Source organism: Acanthochromis polyacanthus, chromosome 18 (assembly GCF_021347895.1).
Source record: "Acanthochromis polyacanthus isolate Apoly-LR-REF ecotype Palm Island chromosome 18, KAUST_Apoly_ChrSc, whole genome shotgun sequence".
Classification (NCBI taxonomy): Eukaryota; Metazoa; Chordata; class Actinopteri; family Pomacentridae; genus Acanthochromis; species Acanthochromis polyacanthus.
The window spans coordinates 31,707,338-31,727,381 of NC_067130.1; the positions used below are offsets into that span (position 1 = coordinate 31,707,338).

Here is a 20,044-nt window from a genome sequence, read left to right on the forward strand (position 1 = left end):
TGCTTCAGCACCCCCAAATTGAATCCCAGCACCCCTAAAATTTAAAAGATTTTCATTTTTTGTATCGCATGTCCTTTTTTTTAACAAACCAGAAAAGTGTAAAAAATCATACAGTACTTGGTAGATACGTTATGTTTTAACAACAAAAATACAGCACCCCCCTCCCCCCATCTTGCCTCAAAATGGTTTGATCCTGCTCAACTTTCCCAACTCGGGCTCTGAGCCTCTACCTGCAGAGCTAAGCGCTGCCCCACAGAAGGTAATGTGCCGTAGTGGTGTGAGTACCTGGTTTGAACTTCTACCACTCAGTAGTACTGAGTCAGTACCAACACATTATTATCATTACCAGTCCTCATTTTTGCTGCATTTAATCAAAGGTTACTGTTTATGTTGTGAGGTAGGAGTTAGCAGACGTTTTTTCTAGCTAGCAAACGTTACAGGTGGTCAGTGTCTGTTTGAATTGGACTGAGAGAAGCTAGCTGTTGTGTCAGTGCATGTGTTAATATTAAAGCCAAGGTGCTACTGACTAGCTAACTGACCGGATGCCCATTAACATTATAACTCCTATTGTGTGTGTGTGTGCAGACAGACAGCCTCATCATGGACATAAGATTGTTTTTTCGAAGAAAAGAGCCAGGTTCAGGTAAGAGTGTAAGATGAAATGGTTTATCTATCAAGAGTAATGTTGTAAGTTGGATCAATGTATCAGTGTTTATATCTGTTATCAGATATAAAACACATTGTTTGGTTCTTTGCCTTTACATTGACATTACAAAGAGAGAGAGAGGACGTTATTTATTTGTATTCTTATTGGTATTTTTTCATATTTATATAATTTTTCCTCTAGCTGAATACAATCTATTTGTGTATGATTGTCAGTCCAAAGAGGGAGAGATGAAAAAGGGGAAGGAGAGGAGAGAGTGCAAAGTCAGGAAGAACCAGGTAAGAAAACAAACAGAGAATAGTGACAAGCAAAACAGTAACTGTTAAGATAACAAAGAAGAACATTCCATTCACAATATAATTTTACATATATGTCATGGAAGTTATGTGTTCTCCCCACAGTAAATGCTTTCCAGAAGCACACTTAACAGATATCAGTGGACTTCATTCTAAACAGAACTTCTTCATTACATTTTCCTAATTATCTATTTGTTTTTCTATTTGTTTAATTTCACTATAAAAGGAAGAGAACAAGGAGAGACTCTGGGAGATGAGTGCGTGCAGACCAGGGAAAGAAATGCTGTGCATCACATTTCAAATAAAAGTCAAAAAATAAGTCCGAGGTCCATTTTTTTTAAATTTATTTATTTTTTGGTGCTTGGTATAGGGGGTTGGTTTACTCCAGAAACATACATGCTGTTTATGTGTATGTTGAGGAGCTGCTGTATCTAAATGAGTCGTCTCTTCCCAGAAATTAGGACTACAATATGTTTCTTTTAAGATTCCAGTGTATTCCTCCTTTGCGGTGATTCAGCATTTAAATAAACTTTATCAGATTGGATGGTTTAGTCACAGACTTTTTCAAAAAGTGTTATGCTTTTCTTTCACAAATGTGGGATTGAAACTGCATTAAAATGTACAAAACAATGAAGAAATTTATCTTGCCTGTCTGTGCACCTCTGGGTGCTCAGCACCCCTAAACCTCTGATCTTAGAATCGCCCCTGAAATTCACTCATTTATAAGATTTTTCTCCTGTGCTTTTCTGTGTTTCTGGTATTGTGGTGATTTCTGGATCTGACCTGTTTAATTTCTGTCATTTGTTCTGTCCTCACCTCTTGTAGAATTGTATCAGGAGTTTAACAGACATTTCTTCTCCTTTACACACTTCTACATCCCAACAAATATCAGTGGATTAACAATATATTTAGAACAGCAAGTGTACAGAATTTGTTGTTCTCACATTTGTTTTCTTTGTTTTTGTGTTTCTGATGATGTTTCTTTGTGACGTTCAGATTGAATGTAAGGAATCAGCAAACTGACAATACCTTAGAGATTTGAAAAAGTGCATTTCTGTTAGACTTTAGTTCAGTGTTTTTATACAAATGTAGAATATATGCAATTATATTTTAAAACATACTTTTTAATTGTAGGAGACTTTTCTTTGTTCAACAAGACTTATCACCATTAATACAGCGTTGACTAACAGAAATGTTAGATTTTTTGGATTGTAACTGTAAAATTAAACAAGTAAGTCCTTTATACAGCAAGTTGATGACGAGAGAGCATTACAGTTAAGTTTTTACACTTTAGATTTACCATTAAATAAGAGAAAATGTCCACTATTCCACAACAGATCCCCCATTACATGAAAGCAATTGCTGATTTTTAATTGAAATTATAGATTTACCTGAAAAATCTGAGAAAAATGTCTTTTTTTCCCGTTTGTACACATTTATATACAAAAAAAGGTCCTGTTTCTCAAAACACTGTTTTAATATTTTTTTTGTTTACAATACATAAACCATCATAACACAGAAATCATTCAGAAAATGTCACTTTCTAAACACTGATTTTCGAGGATAAACTCATGAGACATTATTTGTTTCAGGAAAAAATCAACTTCATTGATCAAATCAATAAATGTTGACTTTTTTTTATTCATTTCATCCACCACCAGTCTGTTCAGTTAGTTTGTCTCCACTGTATGAGAAGATAATCAGTGTTGTCCTTATTGATTATTGGTAGAGTCATAATAATAATACAGGTCTACATTCTTAAGCATTTTAGAAAACAAAGTTAAAATCATCAACTCTACATTTTTTTGTACTGAACAAACATTCCCATTGGCAATCAGGATTTTCAAACACAACAGTATTAGAAGCTCATTTCCCCACAAGTCATGTACAATAACTTTAGCACATTTAATGAAGCCCAGCAACATTTTACCTTCTGACTGTTAGTGTTTTCAGAGTCACAAATGAAAATGATGGAGCAAGTTTGATTCTCCGTCCTCGTACTTTCATTCTACTTGATGCAGCTGCACACTTTGAGGTCAACATCTGCTTTGATTAAAATGGTTTTTATGTGTGCAGAAAGTCAAAGATTCCCTCCAGTCAACACTCAATAACAAATATTTAAGACTTTTGGAGGCAAAACACCACAGCACAGAGACAAAGATCAGTTCACACGAACAGATTTTAACTCTTTGGCTCCTTTATAACATCTGTCTACTTGAGCTCACACAGTTCAACAGACCCAAAAACTGTAAATCCAGCGTAGAGAGGCTGAGTGAATGTGGTCTGGACTCTGTGGATCAAAGTCATGGTGTCAGAGACTCTGTAGAAGGACAGAATACCTGCACTGTGATCCAGATAGACTCCAATTCTGGAGGACGGAGGACCTGAGATGGGAGTGATGATGCTGTTGTGAATGAATTTAGCATTAATGAACTGAGCAGAATTATCTAAAGCCCAAGATCTGTCATTATACCCGAATGCACTTTCTCGTCTTGTTCTGCTAATATCCTTGTATGTGACTGCTACTGTAGTTGCAGTTCCTCTTTGTTCAACTTCCCAGTAACAACGTCCAGTCAGACTCTCTCTGCTCAGGACCTGCAGCTGGTCCATGAATCTGTCTGGATGATGATCATATGACTGAAACGGTCGATTTAATGTTGCTTTCCTGTTCCTTTTAGACAATAACAACAGTGTGAATGCTGTGTTTGGATCCAATGTGAGGTGACGTGAATACTGTAAGAACTCAGCTCTGGTCTTTGGTTCTGCTGGTGACAGGGTCTTCAATAGGCTAACATCCATTACGTTCCTTAATTCAGTTCTTAATCTTGAAAGATCCTGTAATATCTGTGACTGAATCTTGAATCCTGAATCATCCTCTGCTCTTGGTGAGGTCTTGGTCCAGTCTTCTTTCAGAATATCCTCGAGTTTATCTGTGGTCTTTGACACAGCCACTGTAATGTCATCAAAGTATTGCAGACGGTGAACACTGGAGATGTTGGCTGGGTTTGTGGATTCACTGAGATGTGACATGAAAGGATAATCATGTAGAAACTGGATGTGGTCTTCTGTTTGTGAGAGCTGCTCCAGCTCAGAGCTGATCCTTCTAAACTCAACAAGCTCCTGCTTCAACTTCTCCTCAAGATCTCTGACTTTTCTCACCTCATCTGTCTGCTTGGATCTGATCTGCTGCTTCACATCACAGATTCTTTTCTCAATGAGACAGATGAGATCTTTGAAGGTCTCCTCACTGTTGGTTACAGCTTTGTCAGCAGACTGATTGATGACCTCCACCTGCTGCTGAAGCATCCTCACATCTTTCTCTCTGTCCTGGATTCTCTGCTGGATCTTCTCTTGATTCAACCCAACAACTCGTTGCTTGTCGTTCCTTTCTGTTTCAGCTGAAACTGTGTGGTGGCCTTTATGTTCATCCAAGGAGCACAGATAACAGATACACTGCTGATCAGTGCGACAGAAAATCTTCATCACCTCATTGTGAGCAGAGCAGATGTTCTCCTGAAGCTTCTTGGACGGGTCCACCAGCTTGTGATTCTTTAATGCAGCAACATGATAGTGAGGCTGGAGGTGTTGGTCACAGTAAGAGACCAGACACTGCAGACAGGACTTGACAGCTTTCAGTTTTCTCCCAGTGCAGAAATCACAGGACACATCTCCAGGTCCAGCATAGCAGAGATCAGCTGGAGAAGATTCAAGTCTGGTCTTCTTCACTTCCTCCACTAAATCTGCTAAAACGGTGTTTTTCTTCAGATCAGGTCTCGGTCTGAATGTCTGTCTGCACTGAGGACAGCTGTAGATATGGTTCTGATTCTCTCCATCCCAGCAGTCTTCAATACAGTTCATACAGTAGCTGTGTTCACAGGGAATAGTCACCGGATCCTTCAGTAGATCCAAACAGATTGAACAGCAGATTTTCTCCTGGTCCATCTGAATTCCTTGCTGCGCCATTTCACCTCTCAGAGACGCTGAATGTCAGATAGTTTCACTTTCTCACATGAGACAAAAAAACTGATCTCTAACTCTTCACATTCACTCTCTGGTATGACTTGCACTTCACAACATGTTGGTTACACCTATATGTGGACTTGTAGATCTGTGAAGGGTTGCAGGAAACACATGAACTGAATGTGATTGGTTGTTCTTGAAAGCAGGAAGAGGAGGAGGAGTTTTCACGTTTCAGTCCAACCCAGGAAGAGGAGATTCTGTATCAGCTTGGTGTTTCTGTAGCCACTATTGAAAGAGTTTGTGACACCAGATTGGATGAATTCAACCTAAAAGTACATCCTGCTCACAGAGTACAACCTCAGCTTATGCTGCTTTATGTCTTCATTTATACCCTCCAGAGTTTAGAACATCACAATCCATGTTTAGCAGTCTGACATACTTAAAGTATAGCAGTTTATTTTACTGTATAGAGCCTGTTGTGCATCATCAGTAGAGAACATCCACATAAGTGGCTGGAGCTTCCTTTTACAATCTTTCTTTAAACTCCAATCTGTCAGCAACGAAGCTGGTCCGGGAGGGAGGAAATCAAAGGACTCATTTCAAACTATTTCTTTCTGCTACTGGGACTGATGTTTGTTGGGTTTGTCATTCTTTCACCACCAGGAGTCTCCCTTGGCTCAGTTTTCACTGTTTATTTACATTTCCAGTCCTTTGTCATGCAGTCATTTTCTCTTAAAGCACACTTGGTACTAAATACTTTAAGGGATTGGTTCTTCTCACGTTTCCCAGTGAGCAGATAGACAGATTTACTGTTAAATAATAGGAACTTTTCTCCTTTACACACAGGGGTGGATCAACTGGTTTGGCATCGTGAGGTAACTGCCACCCCTAGAAGATTCCTTTCCACCCCGGCTACCACCCCAATTCTGAATAGTCTAATTCAAAAATATTTATATGAAGGGTTGTGGCCGGTTGGAAAGAGCCAAAGTCATTTTGGAAGAACTTCACAGTTCCCACCGCCTCAAGAAAACAAGGAGTATCTTCAAGGACTTAACTTACCTGGGCCACTATCTGTTTGAACTGCTGCCATCAGGCAGAAGATACAGGTGTTTGAGGGCAAAGACAGACTGAAAAACAGTTTCTTCCCAGTGATTATCAGTGCTTTATACACTGCCAAGAAATGTGTGTAAATTCTCATCGTGAATATGCATATACCACTGCACTATTAGGGATTGTGGAGTATCTGTTGAATGTAGATGTCTGGTTGGTTGTGTCTGAGATGTGTTTCTTTTCGTACATATTTTATGGTGTGTGATATTTGTTACCGTTTTTATATTATATTTTAACTTGCACTGTTTTCTTTTAAGATTGTACTTAATTTTGTTGCACTGGTCGCAACAACAATAAAGATATTGAATCGAACTGAATTGAGTTGAAGTCCAGAGAGGATGAATAACGAGCGAAACTTCGATGTCCGAGTGCTTTTGAATGCAACATGAAGCCTTAGGGTTTGACTCCAGATAGGAGTCATCATCGAACGTCACCGCCGGTCACCGGCCCTAGCAACGCGATTCCGCCATTTTAAGAGGGGTATGCTTTGCCTTGACGACCATTACTTTCCCACGTTTCCCTCCCAATTTGAATGACCAAAAGCAGATATGCCCAAAACCTGCGCTGTTTTTGGCTGTAGTTCTCAGTCATGGAGCAACAAGAACATTTCCTTTTACAGGATTCCGACTGAAAAGGGCCAGAAAAGGACTTTATGGCTCACAGCATTGAGGCGGATTAACAATAATGGGACCACATGGAGCCCACAGTCAAAATGGTCCTATGTTTGCAGTCAGCATTTCGTCAATGGTATGTTGTGTTTCATGAAATTATTACCCCTTAACTGATTTTCTGAAATTATTAATTAATAAGCAACCACTTGCGCTTCAGTGTCCCGCCCGCGGTACACTTTGAGATCTGCATAAGCAATTTGCTAAATGTCTGAAAACTGCAAACGCGATTATACAAACACTATACGCCGATGGAAAGCTTAGATTCTCATGAATCCGCCGGTATAAACCACTTTCAGATGTGATTACCACAGCGGGTAATATAACCACATTTGTCTGAAAAACAACGAATATTCATCCATCCGTTCTCTATTCACGGCTTCAACGTACACAGCGCGACTCACATTTCCGGGTTCATTATTACACACAGATGAAAATATTCCACAAAAAACGGCCATAATCCAACCTTGGACATCCAGACGAAACAAGCCAGTAACATATTTTGTCCAAAACATGTCTTGAAGTCGGTATATACTCCACGAATAGGTCGTTTTCAAGGAAATGCACCTCGCGATGCGCGTCCAATATTCCCTGTATTTCTCGTCATATTTTTATTTAAAAATAGAATATTAGCGATTTTTTGTACTGAAAATGGCTGGAATTGACTGCAGCTTATGATGTCTATAATTATCTGAAATGTTGAGGGCTAGCTACTTAGCTTAGGCTAGTGCTAGCTGTGCTTCCCACAAAAAGTCAGGGGTCTTTCTACTCACACTGCTATTTTTAAACACTCCTAAACTCAATACTGAACAAACAAGTCTCCCTTCTCTCCTCCCTTTCGTTCTGCTAACTACTATGCTGTAATCAGCAGCATTGTCCTCATTATTGTTAGCACCTCATACCCTTGGGCCTAGGGTGGGTAGAGCTCATTTACAGGTATCTGACTCTTAGTTTTGATAATGCACATCTAACTAATATACATAAACTACTTCCACTTGAAATTAAAAGGTGTAATGGGTCACCCCGTTAGCTTAACATTTGCTTAGCATAGCGGAGCTGGTGTAGCTGTATCTTACAAGGCATTTATCATTCTGACATTGACCTGTATGCACAAAAACATATAAATATAAGCATACCTCAAAGAAAACGTATGAGTCCAGGCTTTTATAAGTCTTCATCTTCTCCATTGTGTGGATGCCTGGGCTATTGATAAGGTACTCGTAAATGGAGTGTCATTGAAGATCTGGACACGTAGTAGGGTCGTTTTCCCATGAAACCAGAGGAATTTGGTACGGACATGACTGCAAACCAACCAGTTCTAATTTTTCTTGATACCGTAGCTTGGCTTTTGGCTCAAGATTTCCGAAATAATCAGCAGACATTTTTCTCCGGGTCAAAACTGCGCGGTTTCGGCGGTCAAATCGCGGTTGCTAATGACTTTGTTGCCCCCTCTTAAAATGGCGGCGTGTGTTGCTAAGGAAGGTATGGTCACGTGTCCCAGACTCTGACGTCACTGCGAAAAGGTCTATAGCCCACCTCATAACGAATTATATTTGTGTCACAATCCTGAGCGCACAGTGTGAAATTTTGAGCACAGAAAAAAATTTTGAGCAAAGAAAAACTTAATCTGAGCAAACAAAAATCTATTCTATGCTCAAAAAATATATTTTTATATTTGCAACTATCCACATACACACACAATCTTAGTGTTTTTCACTCGGTTTTTCACTCTGCTCTCCTGCAGATCTCCGCTCTACGTCCTCGCTACGTCTCTCTCGCGACTCTCTGCACACGCTCAACTCTGCCTTCACGCTCGCTCGACTCCGCACGGCGTTACAAATGTGCCGCAAAACCAGCCAATCACAGACTTCTGATTCTATCCAGTCGGGTCCTTGTTTCGGCCGCCTCTCGGAAACGCTGTTAATATCGCAAAATCAACTGGAGCTTTGCGATATACGCTGGACTATGACAGATTTTCGGCGAGTATTGTTTTATGATTGAATTACATTAAATAAAGCACTATTTTATTTAGTGTGTTAAAGTACAGGTGTTATGTTTTGGTACGGTTTTGCAGAAAGTCAGTCCTGCTTCCGCAACAAAACGAGGGATTTAGCAGATGTGCTAGCTAAACAACATGACAGATCCAAATAATGACAACCCAAATACTCCGCCACCATGTCAGGTTAGTTAAGATTTTTGTGTTTTTTGTTTTTTTATTAGCTGTGCTTTTGATTAAACTTTCTATTAACCAACCTTTCAGATTAAAGCTGATTTACTAGCAGGAGTCAAAGCTGTAGAGCTAAAGCTAACCTAATAGCTAATGAAAACTTTGTTGGACATTAGTGTTTGATTTCAAAGTGTTAAATACTTTGTGTTTTGACAGAACATATTAACTTTACATTTGGTATTGATTTAGGGTCAAAGTGCGGTTGAGTTAGCAGCCAGAAATCTAATAACTTTGTTGGTTAACACCATGGCCACAACTAGTTCACCAAGCCCTACAGAGACCAGACAGCCAGAGCCTAGAAATGTAACTGTACAGCAAGAGATGGCAACGTTTGTGCATGTTTACTCAATCATATGTTTTTATTCGTAATATTGTGAATTTGATGTTCTCATTTGGTTTGTGGATGTGTTTAACAGAGACATTTAAATTCATATATAATCAGAACTGAGAGAGTCTGAAAAAAAATCAAATTTTATCTAATATGTGACTATTTATATTATTTATAAATGCATACATATATATGTCCTGTACAGATCTTTTCCAGGATACTTCAGATCAAACTTTAGTTGAGGTAAAAAGAGGTGTTTAACTTCCACCAAGCAGCTTTCCAGGACAACCAGCAAGACCATCACTCTCAATTTTTATCTGCTTCCAAAAAACACACCCTACACACCTTTGCCAGTTGAGGAGCTTGAACTCCTTCAAGCTGGCATGGGAAGACAAACGGTGTCGCTGCCTGACCACAGTGACCATGCAGAGGTAGTCAGTTCATAGTTTTGACTTTCCGTGTTTAAGGCGGTCATTGGGCAACACTTTTAACCCAAATTACATCTTAATGTCTATATTGTAGTGTTTTATTTCTCTCTTTCTTTTCTTTGTTGTCAGATTTCAAAGGTCCTGGCTGAAACATTCCCAAAAATGGGGGATGGCTCTTGCATAAAGCAACAGGTTTGTAAGGCCAGGATTGTGTATTTTTGTATCACATCCCACTCCTGTAGTTGTAATTTATTTTAGTTGTACATAAGGGCTAATGCTGCACAGGCATTTAGTTGTAAGCATTAGAGATGGCTCGTTGACGATAAATAGGTGTGTTTTTAATTAGAATATGTTTGTGTTTCTTACAATAAATGTGGCAGTGGTCGACGGAAGCTCACTGTAATTCCATCAGAAGCAGAGAGTTATTCTGTAAAAACTCAGAGAGCTCAGTCAGGAGGGGGTAAAGCCACTTTTTACGTAGTGCCACTACAGGAGACATTAGACACCTCTCCTCTGCCTCCTGACTCGCAGCACTTTTCAAAGATGCCAAAGAAGACATGTTAGCAGTGTAATGAAGTGATGCCTCTGCAGATGCTTGCAATACACATTAAGACATGCAAAGGAAAATCACTTTCTGATGAGAGTGATGAAGAGGTGAGAAAAAACTAGTTTTTGTTTCATTGTGATGGAAATGACAAAACATACAGTGTTTATGAAGTGTCTGAGCTTTGCATTGTGGAACGCAGTTGCAAGGTAAACTCAGCACATCAATGGAATCCAAAATCACAAAGTTCATTTTGAACCAGTCTTAGCTGCTTGTAACATGTGACTTTATAACAAATTTCAGGTGGTTTGTCCAATTTGCAACAAAGACTTTCCAGAACAAGAGATTGCAGTTCATGCTAGTGTATGTGGGGAGAGGTAATCTCTTTTTACCTGTTCTCTTTATGACAAATTTATTTTTGATCTAAACTCCCCAAGGTGCACACATAGTGTTTGATTTTTAGTAGTTTATTTTATGTACAGCTCTGAATGGATAGTGCCTGCAGCAGAAGATAGCTGTCCCAGTTTGTCTTCTCAAACAGCAGCATCCACACCACACAGGTTTGTTTTTTAAAAATAAGCTTTGCTTTGTTCTTTTAGCAGGTTTTTAGAATCTCAGCACATGCTGCAGTAAGTTATTATCACATTTCATTTGATTGCCCTTTCTTTGTTAAATGGGTCAAATGTTTACCATGTTTGGCAGTAAAGGGCTTATGAGCTTTCTATTCTCCTCCTAAAGCGTGGAAGATGTATTACGCTTCCTTGAACAACAAGTTGACACCACAACAGAATTTAAATTGTGTGTGGACAGAGAAAACCTTCCAGACATAGGTATCCTCCAGTGGCAGAGGAAAAAAACTGCATCTCCCATCAGTGCTCTCAAGGTGGTGTACATCGGCGAGTCAGGCGTTGATACAGGAGCACTGAAGAAAGAGTTTGTGACAGGTAAGTTTTCCATGACCTGTTTTGTCCTCATGTTAATCAATAACAGAAGATTACCTTAAACTGGGGTTTGCTTTTGTGCCTAAGATATGATAGCAGGTATCGAAAACAGATTCTTCGAAGGACCTGGAAGTCAGGGTAAAAATCCCAGGTACTCTCTGACAGACCTTGATAATGAAAACTTCAGGTTGGTCAAATAACAACTGTTGTATATCACGATATGTAACACACATAATTAAAAAATAAAATAAACACACCCTTTTTTATCCATGTATTCACAAAGAACTGTTGATGAAATAATTGCAGTCAGCCTGGCCCAAGGTGGCCCAGCTCCTGCTTTTCTTAAGGAGTGGTGCTACCGTTTCCTGTGCACAGGAGAGGTGGATTTTAGTTGTTTATCGAAGGAGGATGTAGCTGACCAAGAATCTTCCCTACTCATCAGCAGAGTGAGCACCATGTCTAGCACACTACTATGCTTTTTAATTCATACCTTTCACTTTCTACATTTTTCGCTTAACAGTGAACACTTTCAGGTTGAACATGTGGCTGATGCACAGTCTCTGATGTTGTTGGCTGATGAAGTTATAAACTGTGGATACACAAGCCAGATCAAGCTGGATAATAAACAAAACATCATTCGGTAAGAAACAACAAGTGTCATTTAAATATTTTTAATTTTTAAACCAGTTTTTGATTTTTGTGTTCTTTCTTTCATAGTGCTATTGTCTTGCACTCGACCACAAGACTGATTCCAATGCTTCAGCAAGTGAGAAAGGCCATGGAACTGTATGGTCTGCTCAGTCAGATGGCTGCAAACCCTGGAGCTTTACACACTCTTTGTTCCTGGGAAGATCATCAAAGTAAGCATTATTCATAACAGTTTAACTCACCGTGTTCTGGCAGACAATCGCCCTGTTCTGGATTTTGTTCTTTCTTGTATATGTATATGAATTTTAACACCAATTGTATATTCACTTATTCTTTTTAGACAGACGCTGATTTCATAATGATGAACTGCCGACCACAGCTCAGTGAAAAGGGGACATCTCCGGAGAGAACTGAAAGATTATAAACTTCATGCAAGATTTTTGCCAGGAGCTTGAAATATCAGGTACTATGCTAGACAGTACTGCAGGCAAGTAACTAGTAATCAGTACAGCTGAGGTATCCAGTAGGTCTGTTATGCTGTTATGCCACTTGTCCAATTAGAAGCAAGCGTCACAGCAAATCAAAACAGAGTAGTTCTGAGTGCTCACTTATCATGATGGGGTTGTCTCTTCCAGGATGATAAAAGCCAAACTATAAGATGATTACACGATTACTACATGATTATTTAAATTGAAATTCCTTAAGTTCAAATTGTTTGTAACATGTTTTATTTCTTATATTTTAAACATCACAGTGCTGCAGCTGAGGAGCCCCACTCTCTTGGAGTTCAGCATGTGCTCCAGTGGTTGACCGGGTAAGCCCACATTCCCATCCTCCCTGATGAAAAGAGACATTTCAAAATAACATTCATGTTTGACCAGGACTGCAGGGAGCCACTTGGAGATCACTCCATTTGTTACCAAACTGTGAGTGCATGCACTCGTACAGTAACTTTTCCAGTGCAGCATCTCAACACTTACACTGAATTCAGAAGACTTATGAGTGAAGCAGTTAGATATGGCGGTGGCTTCTACAGAGTTTAACAGAAATAGCCCTCTGGTAATCTGAAACAAAAATGAGAAGCTATTTCTAAACATTAACTGATAGAATGTGTTCATCACTAATGAAAAAAGCAAAACAATTGTTCCTGTTAGCTCACACAGTGTTTGACTTCCTCTTCAGTCATACAAATTCCCTTTATACAGGGTTCTCCTGCTTTCATTAGTTAGAAAAGCTTCAATAATTTTGTCACTGCGCTGGAATATTTGTTGACTTTCAAGTTCTTGTCCAAATGTCTATTGGTTGGACACCTGTTGCAAGAGCCTTATGTATAAGTCACGACCATGTGACTCTGAATGTTCCAGACGGTTGATAGTTCTCTGAAGTTCTTCCAGGACTTCATCATCCAGTGGGCACTCAAATTCAGGAACCACAACTGTGCCATGAGAGTCTTCCTGCAGCACAGCACTCTCCCAGTCAACGCCTGGGTCCTGAAGGTCCTTTGAATTCAGAACATATCAGTCAGGAATGGATACTTGTTGAAATACAGTTTTGGTATTTGTGTGAGTTTTTTAATAATAAACACAACATTACAAAAACTGATGCTTTATTTTTATTCATCAGCATAGAAATTACTTCATTAGAAGTAGTAGAAACGAAAAAAAAAATCAGGATCATCCCACAAATCATGACATATTTCCTGATTCAGGCCTTATAAACAGTACAGTACTCTTCATTTTATGAAAATGTGTGGGCTTTGTAAACTACAGTCTGTAATAGTCTAATCTATCAGAATGCGTAGCAGATACGTACTGCTCAGTCTTACAATCAACTTTTTAAAATACATGTTCCACTTGTTTTTACATTGTACCTCGAGTCTCTCCCCCTCGTCCAGATCTTGTAGACGTCCCATGAACCTCAGCTGTTCAGGGGTGAGACCTCCCTCTGTCCGCAGAGAATGATTATTCCATCCTTCAATAAAGGTATCAAGATCTGCCCGGAGTCGAGGGACAAAGACGTAGTGCACACCAAAGAGAAGAGTGGCATCAGATATGTCAAGTAGACCATCCTCTTCCAGAGAGTGAAGAATGTCATGGTACTTGCTAGTGACTGCAACCCGGACATCCCGCCACAGTCGCTCTATTCTGTAATACCATTTTAAATACATTGTTTTGGATTAAAACTCTAATGTATGTCTTCTAAACTAATATCAAGCTGCTAGGACAACATATTGTTGCAGCCAAAAAGTAAATTAATAACATAACCAAAATACAAAAAAACTAACCTCTGATTATGGACGCTCTTTCCAGAGATGAAGCTCGATCTTCCTGTTCCTCGTGTGGCAAACATGAAATGTGCAATATCCAGGTTTTCTACTCCCTGATCTGCCCTAACCCTGTAACCAAAATAAATAAAGTTATATCAGTAATAATTAATGCAACTTATACAGATTAAATCAAACTTCATATAACTAGATAATTTTAATCAGGTCAGAATACCTTGACGGTAAGCCATGAAGCTGGACCGATGTGATGAAGAATGAGAATGCAGTTTTTGCTCTGTTATTTGTTGCAGCATCCAAGTACAAGACCTGCAGTAAAACCACACGGATAATGTACAGATCTGTGTTTAGCCAACAGCATATTATAACATTGCAACGGTTCCTTGTAGCATTTGGTATCTCATTTGTTGGGTTATTTAAAAAAAAAAACATCAATGTGATATACCCTACAAACAAAAACACTCCATACAATGAGTGTCCAGTTTATTAGACACATGCAGCTGAAACCAATGCAGGAAAATTTTCGTTGAACCAATTGCACGTTTAAATAATATTCAAAAATGTAATAAAGAAAAAAAAGTTGATCTCAAATACACAACTTTATAATCATTTTACCTTCTGCAAAGTGAATGGGGCTGTAGTTCTTCCAACAGTTACTATCTGAGATATACTACATCTTTAAATAACTTTTTTATTAATGTTTTTGTGTGCTTTCTGCTAGAAATAGTAGGGTGAAAGTGTGACAAGCTCTGCTTCACTCGTCTCAGTGATCATATACAGGGCACTTAATGCTCAGGTTGAATGTAATGAATCATTACATTGACAGTAACTTAGAGATTTGAAAAAGTGCTTTTCTCTTTTACATTACCTCAGTGTTTGTACAGAAATGTAGAAGATATGCAAACTGTTCTGAAAAAACAGTTTCTAATTGAAGGAGATTTTCCTTTTTTCAACAAGACTTATCAACATTGGTACATCATTAACTAACAGAAAAGTTCAATTGTTTTGTTCGTCGGTGTAAAACTACCCAAAAAAGTTCCTTTTTCAGCAGGTTAATCACAAGTTAACACTACTTTTCTTCATTTTTGTCATTTTTACAGTTTAGATTTACCATTAAATCAGAGAAAATGTCCAACTTTCCACAACAGATCCACCATTAGACAACACCTAATGTTGATACTTATTTGAAATAATAGTTTCATCATTGGAAAATGTCCTCTTTTTTGTGTTTACATGCCATTCAAACACAAGAAAATGTCCTGTTTCCAAAAGCTTTTTAGTATTTATTGTTTGCAATGCATAAACCATCAAAATACACAAATCATTCAGAAAATTTCACTTTCTAAACCCTGATTTTCGAGGATAAACTCATGAGACATTATTTGTTTCTGGAAAAATCAACTTGGTTCATTAAACAAACCAATAAATGTTGACATATTTTATCATTCATTTCATCCACCACCAGTCTGTTCAGTTAGTTTGTCTCCACTGTATCAGAAGATAATCAGTGTTGTCCTCATTGATTATTGGTAGAATAATAATAATTGTGCAGGTCTACATTCTGAAGCATTCAAGAAAACAGTAATAATCATCAACTACATGAATCTACATTTTTTTGTACTGATCAAGCCTTTCCATTGACAATCAGGATTTTCAAACACAACATTAGAAGCTCATTTCCCCACAAGTCATGTACAATAACTTTAGTACATTTAATAAAGAAGCCCAGCAACATTTTAGCTTCTTACTGTGAGTATTTTCAGAGTCACAAATGAAAATGATGGAGCAAGTTTGATTCTCCGTCCTCGTAATTTCATTTTCAGTTTATGTGTGCAGAAAGTCAAAGATTCACTCCAGTCAACACTCAATAACAGATATTTGGGACTTTTGGAGCAGAAACACCACAGCACAGAGACAAAAATCAATTTTCACGAACAGATTTTCACTCGTTGGCTCCTTTATAACATCTGTCTACTTGAGCTTACAAAGTTCGACAGGTCCATGAACTGTAAATCCAGCATAGAGAGGCTGAGTGAATGTGGTCTGGACTCTGTGGATCAAAGTCATGGTGTCAGAGACTCTGTAGAAGGACAGAATACCTGCACTGTGATCCAGATAGACTCCAATTCTGGAGGACCGAGGACCTGAGATGGGAGTTTTGATGCTGTTGTGAATGAAAGTGCATTTTGATGAACTTTCTAAAGCCCAAGATCTGTCGTCGTACCCAAATTTACTTTCTGGTCCTGTTCTGCTAATATCCTTGTATGTGACTGCTACTGAAGCTGTAGCTCCTCTTTGTTCAACCTCCCAGTAACAACGTCCAGTCAGACTCTCTCTGCTCAGGACCTGCTGCTTTTCCATGAATCTGTCTGGATGATAATCAGATGTTAGTTTCGGAGTCCAGTCTACTGTTGCTTTCCTGTTTCCCTCAGACAATAATAACCATCTGTTTGCTGTGTTTGGATCCAGTGTGAGGTGATGTGAATACTGTAGGAACTCTGCTCTGGTCTTTGTTTCTGCTGGTGACAGAGTCTTGAATCCTGAAACATTCCCTGATCTTGGTGAGGTCTTGGTCCAATCTTCTTTCAGAAAATCTTGTAGTTTTACTCTGGTCTTTGGTTCTGCTGGTGATAGGGTCTTGAATCCTGAAACATTCCCTGATCTTGGTGACGTCTTGCACCAGTCTTCTTTCAGAACATCTTGTAGTTTTACTCTGGTCTTTGTTTCTGCTGGTGATAGGGTCTTGAATCCTGAAACATTCCCTGATCTTGGTGACGTCTTGGACCAGTCTTCTTTCAGAATATCCTGTAGTTTTACTCTGGTCTTTGGTTCTGTGGGTGATAGGGTCTTGATTCCTGAATCATCCTCTGGTCTTGGTAAGGTCTTGGTCCAGTCTTCTTTCAGAATATCCTGTAGTTTATCTGTGGTCTTTGACACAGCCACTGTAACGTCATCAAAGTATTGCAGACTGTGAACACTGGAGATGTTGGCTGGGTTTGTGGATTCACTGAGATGTGACATCAGACGATAATTGTGTAGAAACTGGATGTGGTCTTCTGTTTGTGAGAGCTGCTCCAGCTCAGAGCTTCTCCTTCTCAACTCAACAAGCTCCTGCTTCAACTTCTCCTCAAGATCTCTGACTTTTCTCACCTCATCTGTCTGCTTGGATCTGATCTGCTGCTTCACATCAGAGTTTCTTTTCTCAATGAGATGGATGAGATCTTTGAAGATCTTCTCACTGTTGGCTACAGCTTTGTCAGCAGACTGATTGATGACCTTCACCTCCTGCTGAAGCATCCTCACATCTTTCTCTCTGTCCTGGATTCTCTGATGGATCTTCTCTTGATTCAACCCAACAACTCGTTGCTTGTCGTTCCGTTCTGCTGCAGCTGAAACTGTATCATGACCTCTATGTTCATCCAAGGAGCACAGATAACAGATACACTGCTGATCAGTGCGGCAGAAAATCTTCATCACCTCATTGTGACCAGAGCAGATGTTCTCCTGAAGCTTCTTGGATGGGTCCACCAGCTTGTGATTCTTTAATGCAGCAACATGATAGTGAGGCTGGAGGTGTTGGTCACAATAAGAGACCAGACACTGCAGACAGGACTTGACAGCTTTCAGTTTTCTCCCAGTGCAGAAATCACAGGACACATCTCCAGGTCCAGCATAGCACAGTTCAGCTGGAGCAGATTCAAGTCTTGTCTTCTTCAGCTCTTCTATTAAATCTGCCAACACGGTGTTTTTCTTCAGGTCAGGCCTCGGTCTGAATGTCTGTCTGCACTGAGGACAGCTGTAAGTTTGCCCCAGATACTGTCCATCCCAGCACTCTTTAATACAGTTCATACAGTAGTTGTGTCCACAGGGAATAGTCACCGGATCCTTCAGTAGATCCAAACAGATCGAACAGCTGAGTTTCTCCTGGTCCATCTGAATTCTTTGCTGCGCCATTTCACCTCTCAGAGACGGCGACTGTGAAAATGTTTCACTTCTTACATCAGAAATACGCTGATAAATGATCCACACGCAAACTGAGTTCTCATTCTTCCTGTTCAATCACTAATGCCCAGAATCTGGTTTGACAGCACTCACACTTGACACCGTGTTGGTTACACCCATCTGCCACCCATCTGTGAAGGGTTGAAGGAATCAGGAAACCTGTAGACTAAATGGGACTAACTGCTGTTACAGACAGGTTGACGAAGGAGTGCCACATTCTTTTCTTGTGCCAATTTCCTCCCAAACAACATTCTCCTCTGAACTGGAATGTCTGCACTGAATGAGCATGAGCATCAGTGTTATAGATTATTGGAAGAGGAGTAGCTTGAACTGTGATTGTGTGTTCACTGTTAACTGATTGTGTGTGACGTAATTGCATTGGGCCTAACATGCTGCAACAACTCCTGTTTCTAAACAAAAATGCATGAACTCTGCCTTGTCCTTTCAATAACATGTTCACAAGCACTCAAATTTCAGATGAGTTTCACAAAACTTTCATTTTAATTTGACATTTTCCCTTATATTCCCTTGCTATTTTTTGTCAGTTCTGCTTTTGACACACTGCATGAGGCAGTCATGTTACATTGGTTATATTCATAATAATTGGATTACACACACTTTTCTTTCATTCAGTCAACACTTTAAAAAAAAAAAAATTAACAACCTGGTGTCCATATGTGAGAAGGAATGAAACTTGTTCAGTGGCACAGTCTTTATCCATGTTGCCTGCAATAATTTATTAAGTCCAGCAGATGTCAGTCTTGAGGTATTCACCAACACACAGTCAACACAGTGACACTCCATGAGGCATCATCAACCCATCACTGCAGCTCTGTGGATATTTTCTCTTTTTCAGATCATTCTCTGTAAACCTTAGAGATGATTGTAGTGAAAATCCCAGTAGATCAGCAGTTTTATTTTACTGTATAGAGCCTGTAGTGCATCATCAGTAGAGAACATAAGTGGCTGCTCTTTTATAATCTTTCTTTAAACTCCAACCTGTCAGGGAGGGAGGAAATCAGAGGACTGATCTGAAACGATTTCTTTCTGCTGCTGGGACTCTTATGTTTGTTGGGTTTGTCATTCTTTCACCACCAGGACTCTCCCTTGACTTAGCTTTCCCCGTTTTTTCACCCATTATCATGCAGTCATTTTCTCTTTTTTCAACAACACTTATTATCACCATTGTTACATCATTAACTAACAGAAAAAATAGATTTATTTGATTGCAGGCATAAAATTGACCCAAAAAGTTCTTTTTGCAGCAGGTTTATCACAAGTTAACATTACCTTTTAAAACTTTTGTCATTTTTAGACTTTAGATCAGGGATTAAAGTTTTCCATCACCACGACGGATTTCCGTCAAATGGAAAAATTGAGGGGGGAGAAAGTCATATTTCAGTAACTTCCCCACGTGTTTCACGGAGTCCAGTCAGCACCGTCCTGGGTCTGCTGTCCTGAATCTGCAGAGCTCTGGTCTGCAGATCTTTAACACAGACATGCCACACACAGGGGGCTGATAGGTTTAACAGTGATGATAATAAGATGACTTCTTTATTTTAAGGTCGGGAGGAGAGATTGATGACTGTTTATCTTTGGAAGGAAACGCTGCTCATTATGTGCCTCAGAAACACATGGACAAGTCAAGCTTTACTGAAGTTCAGCCTCCAGACGCTAACTATAGTTTAGTGCTAACAAGTGGCTTTCATTATGAAAGAACCACAGCAAAAAGGTAAGAAGACAGAACTGATCTACATGTACCTTCATAGTGGGGTTAATAGCTTATCTCCTCTTACCGGTATATGACTTTTGTGTGTGTGTGTGTGTGTGTGTGTGTGTGTGTGTGTGTGTGTGTGTGTGTGTGTGTGTGTGTGTGTGTGTGTGTGTGTGTGTGTGTGTGTTGTGCATGCTGCTGCTGTGTGCGCCGCAGCCTTATGTGGTTATGCG

The 20,044-nt window shown here is 39.4% G+C and overlaps 2 protein-coding genes and 2 long non-coding RNA genes across 6 annotated transcripts; 2 read left to right on the plus strand and 2 right to left on the minus strand.

The window, feature by feature from the left end:
- The first annotated feature begins 136 nt into the window (after window positions 1-136).
- On the plus strand, window positions 137-6,277 carry LOC127530825 (uncharacterized). Of its 3 annotated transcripts, none has more exons than XR_007937495.1 (4): window positions 137-259; window positions 586-643; window positions 848-942; window positions 5,767-6,277. It is a non-coding gene; the product is annotated as an uncharacterized LOC127530825 (long non-coding RNA). The 3 variants fall into 3 exon arrangements; XR_007937493.1 differs by lacking the exon at window positions 5,767-6,277 and adding an exon at window positions 1,187-2,139; XR_007937494.1 differs by lacking the exon at window positions 5,767-6,277 and adding an exon at window positions 1,066-1,176.
- LOC110969731 (tripartite motif-containing protein 16-like) lies at window positions 2,414-5,760 on the minus strand. Its single transcript, XM_022219881.2, has one exon. The coding sequence runs from the start codon at window positions 4,921-4,923 to the stop codon at window positions 3,172-3,174; it is 1,752 nt and encodes a 583-aa protein (XP_022075573.2). The 5' UTR covers window positions 4,924-5,760; the 3' UTR covers window positions 2,414-3,171.
- Window positions 6,278-11,465: 5,188 nt separating the features above from the next.
- On the plus strand, window positions 11,466-12,880 carry LOC110969732 (uncharacterized). Its single transcript, XR_002597003.2, has 4 exons — window positions 11,466-11,806; window positions 11,911-12,026; window positions 12,155-12,277; window positions 12,569-12,880. It is a non-coding gene; the product is annotated as an uncharacterized LOC110969732 (long non-coding RNA).
- A 2,588-nt stretch (window positions 12,881-15,468) lies between these two features.
- LOC127530960 (E3 ubiquitin/ISG15 ligase TRIM25-like) lies at window positions 15,469-17,392 on the minus strand. Its single transcript, XM_051938966.1, has one exon. The coding sequence runs from the start codon at window positions 17,390-17,392 to the stop codon at window positions 16,067-16,069; it is 1,326 nt and encodes a 441-aa protein (XP_051794926.1). The 3' UTR covers window positions 15,469-16,066.
- Between the last annotated feature and the right edge of the window lie 2,652 nt (window positions 17,393-20,044).